At 40.8% G+C, this 17,613-nt stretch overlaps 1 protein-coding gene across 3 annotated transcripts in view; it reads right to left on the minus strand.

Annotated features, from left to right (window-relative positions):
• mib2 (MIB E3 ubiquitin protein ligase 2) overlaps positions 1 to 17,613 on the minus strand; it is a 42,965-nt gene that overhangs the window by 22,288 nt on the left and 3,064 nt on the right. The window contains exons 1-3 of one of the 3 annotated variants that reach the window (XM_084552970.1): positions 13,315 to 13,452; positions 5,779 to 6,177; positions 4,487 to 4,658 (exon numbers count right to left, since the gene is read on the minus strand). In XM_084552970.1, the coding sequence (XP_084409096.1) occupies positions 4,487 to 4,658; positions 5,779 to 6,177; positions 13,315 to 13,345 (602 nt within the window). In that variant the 5' untranslated portion in view covers positions 13,346 to 13,452. Of the gene's footprint in view, positions 1 to 4,486; positions 4,659 to 5,778; positions 6,178 to 13,314; positions 13,453 to 17,613 lie in introns of those variants that run through there. The other 2 variants (XM_084552972.1, XM_084552971.1) reach the window with 2 other exon arrangements.

The raw sequence follows: 17,613 nt of genomic DNA on the forward strand, positions 1-17,613 counted from the left end.
TAAATAAAGCAACGCTGCTATATACAGGCTTGGGAACAGCACATATTACTGCGCCTTGATCTGATTAATTTCCCACACCTGTTATCTAATACATGTCTACTAGGAAGTTGACAATGTTAACATAGTAATCCGCACTGCTGAGTATGGTAGCATGCTAATCTAGTTAAATCTGCTGTAATTACAATGGAACACTCATGTACGGTACATGAGGCTCAGATCTCACGGCATGCCTGCAATGGCACTCCTCGAGTGTGTGCCGCAGCAGCTTGTAGGGTTTACCACTTCTCATTGTCCCCTCAGGACACTAATAAAGTTTTTGTCCGCGGTATGTCCATAAACTACAAATAGATCAGCCCTGCTCTTAAACCTTCACACATGTTTGGCCCACATGAAAGGAGTCCCTCTTAACGGTCTCTTCACAGAGATCACTGCTGGCACTGCATACAGTGGCACAAATTGTGAAACCAAGCTAAATTTGACTTTCCAGGCAAATATCAGCTTGTCCCATGACTGCCAGTTCATAAATTAGTCTTTTGAAATTCAGTCAGTGAAATATGGGTCAATGTGGTGTGGAAATAAAGAAGCACTATGTGTTTGACAGCACATATCGGCGACTATTTGGCCATTTCATTCATCTAGTGAAAAAAGAAGTGACTTTCATGAGATGTTCTCCTAGATGTCCTCTTTGTACCAGCACTTGGCAGCAGTCACAACTCAAGTTTTCCCCCAGATTACACAGAGAAGTCCTCACTCCAATGGAGCATTCACAAGTTTCTTAATTTCTTCATTCGTGCATTAATATCAAATACTTGAGCAAAGTGTGTTTTCTAAAAGCTGAAACCTCTCTTTAATTTCAGCTCCAGGGCCTGTATAACAGTACTGAGACGAACAGAAGAAGCAATGCTGTCGTCAAGCAGCTGTAAATATTTATATTTCTCAAGCTCACTGCTGTAGGAACTAAATATAAAACACTATTCATTCCCTTATGGAAATAAAATAGCAGCCTCCGATACTAAACGTTTCTTTTACACACGTATTGTATGTCTCATCAGACTTATATATGTCATACTACAATTTACTAATCAAGTGGTTACAAGAATTAGGTAGGATTTAGGTAAATATTATGTTTCTTGTTATGGAAAATTATGTCTCAGCTATAAAGATAAGCAAATTTTATATACATGTATATGGATATACAGAATTAAATACATGGGAAATGGTTTATATACCACTTTTTAATCATAGTGGTTCTACAACACACTTGAATGTAGTGCAACAATGTTTATAATGTTTTTATAAAACACACTCACGCAACAATGCACCAAAGCAACTTGGGGTTCAGTGATTTGTCCAAGGACACCTCTGGACATGGACACCAGAAATAGCAGACAACACGCTCTGTCACCTGAGCCACATCCGTCCAAGTGGAAGAGAGTGTAGTTTTTGTGTTACGTGAATCAAATCTAAAACTAGTTTTGAGAAAATGGTAACCTTAGCAAAACTTTAACAAACCGTGTAATAAAATGTTATATAAAATAAAATAATAATAAAATAAAAATCTCATCTCATTATGTACTTTTCCATCCATTCATTCATTCATTCATTCATTCATTCATCTTCTGTAACCACTTGTCCTGTGAAGGGGTGGGGGTGGGGGGGGCTGGAGCCTATCCCAGCTGTCATCGGACGAGAGGCGGGGTACACCCTGGACAAGTCTGGAGTACTTTCCATTTCATACTACACACATTCACTAAGGATCAAGTAGCTGGTTTGACTCTTCATGTACATATTACTAACAAGTTTCAGATAAAAGATATGAATGTATCTATATATCACTTTCAATATGGGATTACTGTAAAAGTTGACAGTGGTGAACCACGAATGTTCGCTACAAAAGCTTTGAGCAGTGCTGTTGGAGATTTAATTCACATCATGGCCATCTGACTGACTTTGGCTGAGTCACAGCGTTTTACGCCACTCACGGACATCATTTGACCATTCATGTTTCACACTCTATAAAAGTCGTCTCCCTGAGAGCCATAATGGAGAGTGTGCCATCAGTGACGTCAAACCATTCAGAAGTGCTGCAGACGAACTCCTTGAACGGACCTCCGTTTTCTAAATATCATGCACATTAGTGAAACTAATTAAAAGGGACTCCAGCTTTTTGAAGGGGCATATTCACCCATTAATAAAATGTGGCAAAAAAATGTCAGTGTACCTGACCATCATCTTTTAAATCTACACACATCATACATTTTGATCTCTATCAGTGCCACACGAAACCTGGACAAAAACTCCTCCAGTATGAAGGCTTACTTACAGTGGGTAGGTGATATATATATCTAACATTTATATATAACGTTTCCTCATCCAAAAAAAAAAAAGAACATGGACTTATTTTTTAGCTTTTAGTTTCGTCTCGTTTCACTGAAATGTTATGTATGAGGCAATAGCTATATAATCTATATTTTTAGAAATGATCTTCTTTGTTAATACAGTATGTCTGAATATGTTTCCCCCAAACTCAACACAATGAAAAATGACCTGTCAGTGAGTATGAGCCATTAGTTCTGCAGTGTTAACAGATAGACGCAGTGACCTTTTTATTTTTTTACCTATTTGGAGGGTTGCAGAAAGGTGTTTGTTCTACAAAAATAACACCATCTTAATGAAGGACACAGCGGAGCTAAACAACATTCGGGCCGCAATGACAAATCAATACTTTTGAAGAGAAACTGAGGTGAGAGACGAAATGAGATTCCAACAACTGTCAGAATGCTAAATGATCCCTGCAAAGACCAGGTTTCACTTAAAGCTCAAATCTGCAATTGCACTGCAGCTCCATTTCCACCTTCAATCCACAGCCCAAGAGCAAACAGAGAGCCAAGCCAGATCTAAAATGAGGCTCTGGTAAGATGTATGATCAAAGCAGGAAGTGAAAACAAAAAAATACCAACACAGCAATAGATCCAAGTCATGAATAAATGAGATAGTAAAAAAAAAAAAAAAAAAAATGAACATAAATACAGTATATGGCTCAGTTTAATGGTCCCTAAGCTCTTTATGAAAAGACCTAAATCTGATAAACCTGAAGATTTAATCAAATGGAAAAGAGTTACATGAGTCATGATTCACGCACATATTCGCAGCATTCACTGGACAGCAGACCCAGAAAAATAGATGGAACAGTGTTGGACCTAGACCAGGCTAAACTGTAGTGGAAATCTGGGTCATACATATCACCTCGTTAAAATGAGAACAGGCCATCCAGCTGACATTCAGACAGTGCCCGAAGCCGTTTGGAGCTTTACTGTGAACTGATGCAGAAGAGTGGATTCTGAAGGGAGAGCTCACTCCAGTAAATCTGGATACACGGGACACTTGGAATCAGATCACTAAACATTTATCACAGCCAGGCTAGTGTGGTTTACCTAAAATGACTTGAAACAACATCAGGTAAAAGATCTGCTTTTGAAGATAGTCTCATTGTGCAATAATTTAATGATAGTGCATGTTAAGAGGTCATTGCATTTGAGTATTCTGTAATATGTTTGTTCTATTATCTTCAGGATCAAGTTAAAATATGCTCCAGAGTATATGTAAAAACATTCCAAAATAAGGTTTTTCTTATTTCCGTGTATAGAATACAGCTATGGCTGACGGCAGCATGTGTTAGCTAGAATGGACTGACAGAGAGAAATAAAGTGTATCCTAAAGCAGTCAGAGAATACTGGCTACTGGTTGACGGTAAGACTGAAAAGATTTATTGACAAACTGTTACAGCTGATTTGATTTGATTTGATTTGATTAACTAAATATATCTTTAAGTTATATAAAGGGAGCCATTTAATTAAATCGCCTTGGGTTTAAATATATTGTGACAGGTTTTTTTTGTTTGTTTTTTTACTATTTCCTGATATTTTACAGAATAGATTGATTAACTCATATATTTCACATTACAATTGATAAATAACCCAACTGTTGCTTGTAACCTTGGTCAAAGGTTGGGTAAGAAAAAAAAGAACTATCAAGGAGCCTTTTGTTCTCTCTTGGCTCACTCCAAGCCTTTAAAAATGAAGCAACATTTGTGTTTAGTGACCAGACACAGTGACTCTACTCAAGAGCATGGCTTTAGGCTGAACTAAAACTTTTCTGCCTTAACGTTAACATACTAATACACTACTTTCAGTGTTGTTTAACATTAGCTCATTGTTCCTGTTTGAGTTTAGCCACATAACGTCTGAAAACAAGTGTTAAATGGTCTGTTATGTAGACACATTTTGTTTATGAAATGCAGCAAAAAGCAACAGACACCTCGTGATATTAGACCAACAATTAATTGGACGAAACACTAATAAAGTCCATCTTCTTGTGAGTCAACCTGCATTCGAACATAGTGAGGCAGCAAAGACATCGTAACAGACGGCACGATAATCAGAATTTTAACGAGGATCAGTTGTGCAGGGGAGCTGGCAGTACTCACGGCTGGGAGTGTGCCGTCTCGTAACGTTCGAAAGCGTGGCTCAGGTCGTGCTTGTTGTTCATGTAACACTGGGTGCACAGGTCGTAGTCGAAGCACACCTTGCACTTCCATCGCATTCCCATGATGCCGTGCTTCTTGCAGCTGTCGCAGATGATATTGGAGTGACGCACCCCTTCAGCAGAAGAAGAGATTTAAGAAAAGTCAGGGGGTCATTAATTCAACATACCTGAGGTTTCAATTCAATTCAATTTTATTTATATAGCATCAATAACAACACAAATTGTCTCAAGGCGCTTTACAACATCCGGCCTGAAACCCCCAGAGCAAGCCTGAAGGAGACAGTGGCAAGGAAAAACTCCCTTTTTTCTGTTCTGTTTTTGTTGCAAATGTTTCTGCAAAGCTTGTCATGACATTTATATCAAGTACCACGCTACTGTCTATCCTCCATATCAAAGCCACTGAAACATTCAAAGCATATGTCATGTTCTCATCTTACTTATTACAGTGGCTAATATCATGAGATGTGCAAGAACTGAGGCACAAACAGCATGACAAAAATACCACTACCCCCCTCGGCTCCTCATATCTTCTCCTCTTCTTTCGCTCCATTAATTGAAGGGCAAGCTACTGAGGCAGAAAAATGTCACTTTAAATGGAGCAAAATGCTAATGAGTCCTGATTTAATGTGTGTGTCATTCAAGTTCAAAATAGAGCTGCATGGCTGACAATGAGAGAGGATTTTTACTGTAAGTACGCTATCTCAAAATGGACTATGTGAAGACAACGTGAGACATGACAATGAAAAAATATCACGTTAAGTCATATGTTTTAAACAAATGTAAAATGTATGACCATCAGACAGGTTTGTCAACAGTTATGTCTGATCAGGCTAAGACAGGTGTCCAGGCAACATATCTAGCTCCCAAATTCTCATGAAGCAGCAGCAGCAAAGAATGAGAATTTCTGTATTAGATATATATATATATTTTTTTTTTTTCCACAAGCATGCAGGGAGCAAACTAATAAAACAGAAACGAATAAATACGTTTTTTCATTAAAAGTGTAACAACAATCCTTTGCACTGACCTCATTGCTCCTCATCGTTTCATTTAGTAATAGTTCTTGAACATCAGTGAATTAAATGTATTCATTTTTCTTCAATATTTAGTTTTATAAACTACAGAAAATGACAGGTCCTGCAGTGAAACTACAATCGCATTTGCGCAAGTACTGAATAATGTCACATTCCCTGCTCTAACTGACACCAGAATGATCTAGTTTTGAGTGCTTACCAATTTGAGCATTATCATAAAGCAGCAGGTCGAAGGCACCCTGGTAGCCAGTGCGGTAGTTGGTCCGTGTGCCACTGTCCCACTGCACCACCACTGTCTTGTCTGGAGTGGTAGTGCTGCCTTGCCGCCCGATCTCCACCACAGTGCCCACGTGGCCCTCGCCATCATCCTGATTTCCCCATTTCCAGTCTAGGCCACGCACCACACGCATGCCCACCTCCATGCTGCCTCTGTTGGTGCCTGGCCTACAGGGTGAGGGCAATGGCCGGGGCCTGGCAACGCTGTCAACTCCGCTGCTGCTGCGCCTCCGGGCCTTGTGAGGTGCAGAGCCGGCTCGCGCCGACGATATCGCCGGCAGTGACGGCACCAGGGGTGTCTCCGGGAACAGATCAGGGGTAACTGCAGTGAAGAAAAATTAAAATACAAAACAAATTAATTCCATAAATGGGTTTAACAAAGTGTCATCTTCACACCCACACTAAATAAACAGCTGATCCTTTTGGATCCATTCCACTAGTACATCACACAACCTGTGTGCTGTTTCGCCACGTGTCTGTCAGTGGCTGTTAAGGGAGTCGTAAAGCTACATGCCATATGTCTCATTAATTTCAGAGCAGTTTTTCTTTTTGCTGGTGGATCATTCACTGGAGGCCTTGCTGTGTGTCATGGCACACTTCTGGAGAGAGCAGCTGGACACAAATGCTACGCCCTGCTGCGCTAATCAAGCCCTGACCTGACACAAACACACGCACACACACTTGTACTTACATCCTTAACAGGACAAGGCACTGGCCCCTTTCATGCCCTTAACATAAACCTAACCTGAACTAGTAATCACAGGGTGCAAGTTTAAACACATAGGTTGAACGTCCTACAAGAGTACAAAAGCAACCCATTTTTAAATGATTAAAAATAGAGAAAAAACTTTGAGTCCAGGTCATAGATACACAAAGCTGTGCTGCAGCCTTTATGATGAACCGTTCAAGCATCAAGTCGAACTTCCTGAAACTGTGGCTGCTAAAACAAAAGGTTAATCACAAGGGAAATCTCACCCACATTCCTCTAGCCAGGAATTCTTTACAAAAAGTTTGTTCTCATATTGTTCATGGAGAGATGACCACCCACAATTGGCAGCCGCTCAAAGCAACAACAGCGAAAAAACAAAAATGCCAAAAATGCAAAAGTCCCTTGAGTCTATCTCTATTCATTTGTACATATCTGCAAACAAATAGTAGAGTCTCCTTGAAGGACAAAGGTACGTTTCACATTACCTCCGACTGACGGTACCAGTGGTTTAAATGAATGCCGCTGGGTGATACAGACAAGAAGTGATACTGAAACCGAGCAGCATTTTCAGCATGTGTGGAAGCTTGAGTCAGCGATACCGAAAGGCACTTTTGCTGAAGAGCATGATCATGAGCAGACACCTAATTACAATCATTTATCACATGTGGTGCATCAGAAATATCCTTACATACACTGCTGGTTCCATCTCAACCAGTACAAAAAGATTTCATAGCGCAGTGTTATTTCTGTGTTCAATCATTCAATTCAATCATTCAATAAAGAGTTTGTAGAAACTGAAGGTTAAATTTGTGTAAGTCTAAAGAACATATTATTCTTCCTCATGTGCTGCCAACACAAAGTGCATTTACTGTCAGCTTATGTTTATGCTTCATTCCTAAAACATACAATTTTAAAGAACTGTTGGCTGATGATATTTGACATAAACCTCCATGTTTCAATTATATCGAGACACAACATTTGAATTAGGTGAAGGTTAGGGTTAGGAAAGGCATTTCCAAGATAGCGGAAATCATAGCTACCCACACTGAGCTTCAAAACTCCTCTGAAGGATCCTATGGTTGTCATCACAGAGGGTAGTCTATGTATTTATGCCACACAACACTATCAAAGAGGCCTTACATGTTGTGGTGGAGTTAAGGAAATTTGACTTTTTAAGTCCAATGTTGACATATAATTGAAATGTAAAAAACCTTTCACTAACTTGCCGCCTGGGTTCAGTGTCCCTGCACTATTAAGAAGACCTAGTGATTACCATTAGTGCTGATAGAGTTTATGACCCTAAATCAAATAATTATTTTTACAATTTTGCTGTTGTCAAGAGCCAAAACCAAGACAGAGCCAAGGAGATGAACCAGTGACAGCATCTATACTGGATGATATGTAACTCAAAACATGGATCAAGACAGTCTGAAGTCAAGTATCAGCGCTCACCCTGAAATCAAGTGCCATGTGTGTCAAAAGTCTTATCCAAGCATAATCCTGAGCAGATTGTGTTGTTAATCCACCATTTCCCTGTTTACAATGACGATAAACTTAAATCACAAGGACAATGTAGAGATTTCACTGTCACAGAACATTTAGCAAATGAGCTATAAACACTGGTGCAGATAGGAAACGCCCAACTTGGAAATGCCATTTTAAAGTTTATTTGTATTTGTGTGACAATATAGTTATGCTTACCAAACACCCTGTATTATCTGGATTTTCCACCCAACGTGTTTTAAATATAAAGCCAGTCAGTTTACAGTTCAGTCAGCATTCATTAAAAAAAACTTTCAATAATAGGATAGACAGATGTCTGTAAGCAGCTGAGTTTACAGTCGCACGCTTATCAAGATTACAATGTCACTTTGGCATTACTGGCATCTGCTTAGGAATGAAAACATATGGGATGTAGGGGATCAAAGGAGAGAGAGCAGGCTGCTTATACTCAATTTTCTGCTCAAAATGACAGCTTAGCCTCTTTTTTGCACTGAAATAATACCCCTGTCCTCTAATATTTCACCATGCACACGGAGGAGCAGCCAGGGAAACTGGACGGCTTTTCTCATGTGGATGGAAATGGAATGGCCGACTATATAATCATGATGAATCCCAAACTTAGCCAAAATACACCGCACTTAAACCTAGGGATAAGAGTTGTAATTCAATAATTGTAAAACACTTAAATTTGCAGTTAAACAGGGTGAGTGAAAAGCAGCCAGCTGTGCGCAATCCAGCATTCTGAGTTGAGGAAGTGTTTTGCAGAGACAGGCAGCCAAAGCTAACCTACCACCTACATTTAAAACCCACACATGTCCTCCCCCTCCTCTGCAGCCCCAGCCCAGTGCATGTTCCAGAGAGAACTCAGAGCGAGCACTGATAGCTTATCATTATTAAATAGACCAGTACTGACATGTAGACACAACATGGGGGATTCAATGGGTGACTCCACCTATACAACAAGGACCTTACCCACGTCACCACTTAGTCCTCAGAGCAAAATTTTTTTTACCTCTGCAAAAAGCTCATTTACAAACTGCAGGAGAAGGGTGAACATAGCTGCACTCTGCAAACATATTTTGTATAATACTGCCACCTTCTTTAATCCCACAGCCTTTCTTTAAATGTTGACAGATGGTCACCGGCAGAAAATCTTCTCCACGGTGAATCCCAGAATTACCTCTTAAACAACAGTGGGTGATTAGTACAACAAAGATGTTACCTCTTGTTGAGATCTGTTGAAAAAATGGAAGCCGCCTCATGTTGAAACTCACACCAAAGATTAAGCAAAGAGCGTGTTTTACCACGGGAAGCAGTCAACGGTTCAAAGTGTCTAGTGTTCTTGTTTTGGGAACAAATAAAAAGTTGAGAAAAAACAAAAATAATGCAGACGTAAAAACTAGAGTTTTCTACACTGACAGATGTTTGCCTGGTCTGAAAGGCGTGCACTCCAGCTTCAATTTCTGCATTTACTCCTCTATATCTACCTATGTTTGCATTTCCAGATCTTGTGCGTAATATTATCTGCAGTCGCCAGCAGTCGACAAAAACAGCACGGTGCCAATGGACTTGATGATGAAATTTCTCGTGAATGTTTACTCACGAACTAAAAGGCGGATGTGAAATGCTGAACTGAAGTCTGTAAGGTGTTGCTCTGCACAATGCAGACAACAGCTATTACTAGAGAGACACACAGTGACTAATAAAAACAACAGTTTCTAGTTTTTATAGAGCATTCATGAATACCCTCAGAGACACAACCTATCCAGAACGTACTTTATGTTTTTAAATACTTAATAAATGGAAGAAAAAAAATGTGATTAAACTAATCAAAACACTGGTGATTAAAAGTGGTTGTCTGAATATATGCTGATCAGCCACAACATTAAAACCACTATCAAAAGTCAATAACATTGACCATCTTGTGACAATTCAATGTTCTGCTGGGAAACTTTTGGACCTGGCATTCATGTGGATGTTACTTAGACATGTAGCACCCACCTAGACCAGACCAGGCACCCCCACCCCATAGCAATGACACTCCTTGATGGCAGCAGCCATCCCCAGCAGGATGCAGCCTGACACAAGTACTCAAAAAGCATGAAAAACACTACAAGGCCTCCAAATTCACTAGGTCCCAAACTGATCAAGTATCTGTGGGATGATCCACAGAGGCCCCTCCCCTCAACCCATAGGACCCAAAGGCCTCCACTAACAACATTCTGTTGCCAGACACCACAGGACACCCTCAGAAGGCCCATGTCCATTCTCTGATGAGTCACAACTGTTTTGGAGGCACAAGGGAGACCTACACAATATAAGGAACGTGGTCATAATGTTAGGCCTGATCAGTGTATTATTTTCAGCAAAAAGCTTACATGTAAAACATAACATTCATTCTATTCTTTGAATCTTTTGACTGTGCAGTAGTGTCTTCTTTTTGCTTATTTCAGGACAATGTGGGTCAGCAAAGCCGTTGGGACAAATTTGAGCCATATAAGCAACCTGCCATGCCTGCTAACTACGCCAGGACAGGTTGCTTCAATGCAATCATATAAAAAATAAGACGTCATTTAGCTCTACGTCCAGTTGGCTAAATATTTATGCTTCAACTGCATTTTTGCATCTAACTTATGTTGAAGATAATAAATATTTGGCAGTAATCAGTGCAGAATATCGTTGCGAGGTTTGCACTGCCTTGTCTGAATCTGCTTTGTATAAAACATTTGTTAAAAAAGTATATCTATTATAATGCGTAATGTTACTTTGGTTATACATTTTAACAGGGTAACTAGCAATCACAAGACAGAACAATATCCTTTTGCTTTAAATACACAGTAATGTAAGGTATGTGCTGTATTTCATGAATACAAGGTAACATCTGTTTAGAAGCAATAAGTGCAGCGGCAGCGTGAGCTCTGTCGTCCCAGAGGTTGGTTCTCTAATGTGCATCCTTCTACATTTCTCTCTGAGGAAGAGGGAGGACGCTGAAGACGGTCATGACCAGACCACCTGCGTTGCTGAAATGTCACTGCCAATCCGCGACAGAGGACTAAGACAGGCGGGATTACAGCTCTCTGCCTGAAATAACAGATGGACCGGCTGCTGAGGGCCAATCTGTGAGGGCAACGTCAAACTCCTTCACACAAACAAACCAGACAGTCTTTTGGCCGTGACACAAATACACACCATAAACAAACGCACACACTAGAAATATGCTCAGGAATATTATGTTATTTGAAAGCTACTTCTACACAGCTATAGCAAATGTTTTGTGTATTTAACATCGATACACAATTGATAATTGTGAAACTGCAATAGTGTGATGATCAAATAAAAATGTTTGTGGATAACGTGAGAATTAAATCAGTATTATTAGGAGGCATTAGTCTCAACTAATCCTTGTACTTTCTGCAAAGATTATAACTGTAGTAATGCTTTCTGGAGTTTAATATGCTGTGAGAAATTACGTTTTTAGTACTAGAAATTGTATACTATAAAATTGCTAAAATCAGCAAGCGTGCATGTGATTTTGTTCCAGTATGGAATATACAGTTTTAATATGCTGTGTACTGCATATTAAAAAAAAAAACACTGCTACAGTACGGTGAGCATGTAACTCTGGGGCCGTATCATGTTCATATTTGTGCTCCACAGCATATTTGTGCTGTAAAGCAAATCAGCACTTCCCTCTGAATTGTGATAAAGGGCATCCAAATTAAAAACATACAGTCACACCAGTCCTCTAGACACGGCCAAATGAAGTGCCGCATTAGGATTGTGATCCACCGGTCCCACATGACCACCATGGGAGGCAGGCATAAATGCAACAGTTATCGGACTGTATTTAGCCCTTTATTAAAGAAATGTATCAGAATCAATACAATAATGGCACACATGTCCTGACTTTAAGTTTAACAGAGCCAGTGCTACATAATCGTCAGAGCTGCAGGCCAGTGACATGACAAACTATCTCCAGACCTTGATGGTTTCACTGAGCAGATACAGCATATTCATCTTTTTTACACAACCAACAGTGAGACCTATTTTGTCCCTTTGATAAAAATCACTGAGCAGCTTCCAAATGGAAAGTGAGTCAGGACTGTTACTGGCACACCCAGTGCCATTACATGTGCACTATTGTGTGAACCAGCAAAGGCATACTTAGGCTGTGACACATGGTCTAATAAGCTTATATTTTCACTCAAATTTTTAATAAGAGCCTGTTTTTTTTTTGTTTGTTTGTTTTTTTAACCTAAATTCTGAGCAGAGTGTCATCTACCCATGAGAGTTTAGCAACATCAGCCTTAATATCAGAAATTAGCAAAAGCCTGCTGGAACTGGTTTGTGTCAGAAATATCTGGTGGCCAGAGGACTTCCAGGAAAATCAAGGACCCTGAGTAAATAGTACATGTACAAAGATTTCTTCAGTACAAGTGTCAAGCCTAAAACAAAAGTTCTCCATTTCAGGTTTCTGCTTGTCCTGCATTCCTTTTCTTCAGTTACACTCAAGTGACTTCTGCGGACTTCAGTTCATGTAGATTCCTTGTACATTACACACAAAATCCTTTATTATGGATGTCTCGATATCAATACCAGTATCAGTATGGGGTCAGATACTGATTCTGCTCACCTGCACCTACAACTGCTCCCATACCACAGAACTTGATACCACCTGACGTTGCCATAAAGCTGATTTATCAAATGACAATAAACCCCAAAGCAAAAGGTAGGAGGTAGAAAGCGCTGGCTAGCTTTTAACTCAGATTTGGCGGCAATCACTGACGTATTTTATTTTCCACCAGCACATACACTGTACAGCATGGAGTACGCAGCATGATCCCACTCGTGGAGTAGAAGTGGGCTCTGGGAATACTTGAGTACAAAAATGAGCTCCCTGACAATCTCTCTGCTCACCATTGGATATTTTTGGAAAAGAAGCCGACAGTTCTGGCTCTGCTAAACAGAAAAGTAAGACCCTGTCACCCAACAAACAGACGAGGATCCTGGCATTAAAATGATCAGTTGTCAAAAGATGTTTACACTGCCCAAATCGTTTGTGTGTACTCATGTCAGTACTCAATATCAGCAAAAATACTGCAAAAATGTACTGTCCAAAGGCATCCATACAAAGCTGAATGACTACAACAAAAATTCTCATAGCATTGCTCATGTAAGACAATTTTATCCATAGAGAAAAAAATGTGTGCCATCGTCATAAAATAGATTGCGGATTTTCATACTCACTCCCCATGATCTTCAGTCCACTTTTGAACATGTTGGCAGCTGTGTGATTCCAGTTTGCTGTAAGCCCTTGCACTGCTATTATCCCAAGTCTACCAGCAGGACCATCTGAAACCTCCAGTGCTGTGAAGCAGTCACTCTGCTAACAGGGGAGTGAACCCTTTCTGACACAATCTTAGTATTTGGTTTGCTGTGAACTTTGGTCTTTGCTTTAGAACATACAGTTTTTTTCTGTGGTTGTTTTTTTATCTGACAGATGTTGCTCAAGGACTGGACCGGCCTGATGCCCTATCTAAAAAAAAAAGAAGAAGAAAGAAAGAAAAAACACACACCGGCTGAGTCAAATAAGAAATGATTGATTCAACAAGAGGACTGTGTTCAGGTAAATAAATACTCTGTAGAATAATGGGCATTGTCACATCAAGGCAGTGGGGGAACTTCATTTCTCATGTTTGCCTGCTGAGGCTAGTCTTTGGTAAAACAAGTCACACAACTCTACCAAACCTAAACTCTATCTCCCAAGCTCAGACCTCATGCAAACGGTCACTCTAAAAGTCAATATTTAGTCACATGTTGCTACTAGTGCATTCAGCTTCCAATCCAGTTTGTACTAACTTCACCTAAAACAAATAAATGGTTAAGTGTCACCTGGGCTGTACCTAACCTACTTCATTCGTAGCGCATTTGAAAGATACAAATCAATGCACTATTCTCAACAACACAATCATCCTCCTTAAATGAGTCTACATGATTCTAATCTTTTGGATAACGATCCTCAAAGCACAGTAGCCACTGTCTGTATGATATATTTAATTACTAAGTGCGTCACATTGTGATAGCTACTAATTAACTCAAATACCCCTAACCTGGGTACTAAACACACTGGGATGGGGCTACCTGCAGTTCACACACTAAAATGTAATAGTACTCAACTTTGACATTGCACACTAGGATTACTGATTACTGATTACTGCGATGCAGCGTCTGCAGATCAGGTCAAACATTTTCATCAGTTAGTTACACAGTGATAACAGCAGCGAAGCCAGCCAGATGTCAGCTTGCTAAGCACGTCCTCTAGCTTTACTACAGACTGCAATGACATGTGGCACGATTGTAGTAACATGGCCATGGACACATACCGGCTGCATGCACATTGCCTTTACAGATGATTATTTTAGCTTTCTAGGAAGTAAACTCTGAAACCAGCCAATATGTCTGCTATGAAAAAATGATTTGCAAATGTCCGAACTGACGAGAAGAGCACATAATGCTTCATCTTAACGTATAGACAGCCACATCACAGAGATTTCACTGTCTCACAAGAAGGACGTGCAATCATTACTCAAGTGGACTGAAAGTGGATTCCCTTAATAAATAAAGCATGTCCTTTTAAATCGTTTACCTGTTGGTATAGTGATGTGGAGCAGGGTAAAGAGATAGAGCAACAAAACCAGGAAGAAGCGGAGGCAGCTCCTTCCTCCTGGTATATAAACGCATCAGGTACAGAAAAAAATAAGCTACCAGTGGTCCCTCAAGCTTTCAGCAAGATAAAACAAAAGAGGCTGCCTCTTCAGGGCTCAAGCCTTCTTCTGATGTGCTCCCTGAATGAACTGGCCAAGAAGGAGGAGCGGATACAGGGGGCGGAGGAGTCGGACGGCCAGGCCGGTATTCCAGAGATGTGATATACAGTTGCAAGCGGTCTTACGGAAACGGCATCCTGCTTTAGACGAACAGACTGGGTGAAGTGGATCAGAGCTGAAGGAGGAAGAGGAGAGAGTGCTGCTGCTGCTGGAGGATGCTGCCAGCATTTAGTCCTTTGTGCGTTGTGTCAGCAAGGATTACCACCGTGGAGGCGGAGGAGAGGAGAGGAGAGGAGAGGAGAGGAGAGGGAGGAGAATGGCCGGGGAGAGCGGCTGCCCGACGAGCGCTGCATTCAGTTTGACGTTCCCTCGCTCTCGCATAAAAACAGGCCAATGGGCTTCGCTCTGTATAGGCTCCCTCTGATGCTGAATTCCATGACTGGGGGGACGTAAGCATCAGCAACACGCATGTGAAGCCAACACAATGTGTTTACGGACCAATATGTACAAACACATGCGCATCAAGCTCTGCATAAGGACGTACAGCCCACTCTTTCATAGCCCACGGGGACACCATTCGCTCTGCTGCCAATGAGCAGACAAGCAGAGGACAGAGGGAAGGGGGGAGGGGCATACATTTCGGGGGAGGGACGTTTTTTTTTTTGTTGTGGTGGGGGGGTGCTCAGGAAAAAGAAAAGGGGTGGGGCTGGTGATGATTTTGATGAATGGGCACCTGCCAGGGTCCCTAATTTTCAGCCTTAAACTGGTTTGCGATACCGCTGCCAGTAAGTCTCCTCCAGGATCACACAGAGGAGAAAGATGACAGAGAGGGTGTGTTTCCTAATTCTTTCCTCGCCTTGAACAATTCCCTTTAACTTAGCCACAGCTGTGGGAGACATCAACAATATGGCTCCAAAAACCAGCCAAAATGGCATTCTGCTCATGCTGGCACACACACACACACATGTACAGCTGGTGATGCCAGGACGTGAATAGCCACTGAATGAATGAAGGCCTAGGAAGTGACAGAGACACGGACTCATAATGAAGTGTATCACACCACTCCTCCATCTTGTAAACAAATCTGCTGCTGTCCATGTAACAGACGTGTTAGTCTTTGACATATAAAAGGAAGCATTCACTAATGCATCCCCTGACTTACACAGAAAACTTGTCTTTAGATATTAGCCATCAGACTGGGAGGACTGTTGAAATATGATAAACACTTATTTTAGATGTTGGCATATAACTGCTATGTGTGTCTCATCAAACAACCACTGACAACAAGGTAACCTAGCTTTATTTAGATCCTCTATTACATTGCAAAAGTCAAGCGGGGACAGTAAACATATTTAGGATGACAAAATTAAATCAAATACTCACTTCTGTTTTCCTCCTGTTTACTCTGGCTTGGAATACGTGAGCAAGAGATCCTTAATCATTTTAAAATGTTTACCTCCATCTCACTATCATGACATGCCACAATTCCCCTTCACTTATGCCATTAATGTTTCCAACACCATGAAAAACTGATAGAAAAACAGTACGAAACCGTCGAGGAAGAAGGCATGGCTTCCTAATCTGGACCCACTGCTTCTGCTGTATTCTTTTTAATTAATAATCAATTAATCATATCTTCTCCTAGGCTGAAACAGTTGACCGATTTCACCTGTCCACAACATTTTAGCAGCAGAAAGTTGGTCTGGAGTCGCTCCATTGGGAACTAATTATGCTCCAGGCCAGTCAGATTGCTTGGGTGGGCTTTAAGCAGTGAAGGACAGAAGCATAACATCACCTGAGTGCCATGAAGTTGAATTTATTTAACAAAATGGTTCTGATTGGTTGTAGGACTATACCAGTTGGATGCAGTTTTTTTTCTCTGTACGTGAATAGTACGGGTTGAAACACGTCCCATAATGAAATCCACCAGGCTCATATTCTGAAAAGAATTGATTGTATCTACAACAGGTTAATCTTCTCCAAATCTACTACACACTCTCACGATGAAGAGCAAGGTTTATTTAGTCTTTGTGGAAGCACAACAGTAAATAAATGAAAGCAAAATGCATCAGAGTTTCTCCTTTTGCTCCTTTCCTCTATAATTTTGCAAGCCATAACTAATGATGATAAAACATACTGTGACAGTCATAAGATTTTGATGTTGGTCACCACTGAACACCTATGTGACCCTGCAGAATGCAGAATGTTTTTCACATTCTCACATTTTCATTCTCTACATTCTCACAACAAAGGCCAACTGTGACGTCATCTCACTTCGTCCGTGTCTGGGCCAAAAAGCTGGACTTGAACACAACACAAATACTACGGTCAATGACCAGCTGGCAAATACTGTATGTTCTGTGTATTCATGAAAGGAAATATCTCTTCCAGGAAACAGGAAGTTACTATTAGCTTGGAGCCTAGGAAGAGCTAAAAACCGCCGTACAGAACTGACTAACGCTGATGATCTGGTCTACAGTTTATTCAGTCTAGATGATTGTGTGGAAATTGAGATCAGATGAAGCTGTAAACCAAGAAGTGCCTCTTGTAAGCCCTTTGAACTTCATCGCTTCCATTTCTCCTTCTTGTGGCCTGGTTCTTTAAGCTGAACAGTCAGTCAGAGAGATCTTTCTCATCAGCTCGATCTGCCACCGATTCAACATGCTGAACTGGCTGAAAAGCAGGTGACAGGGGTTGGACTAGTGTCCACGGTGTGGGACAC

Source organism: Chelon labrosus (assembly GCF_963514085.1).
Source record: "Chelon labrosus genome assembly, chromosome: 10".
NCBI lineage: Eukaryota > Metazoa > Chordata > Actinopteri > Mugiliformes > Mugilidae > Chelon > Chelon labrosus.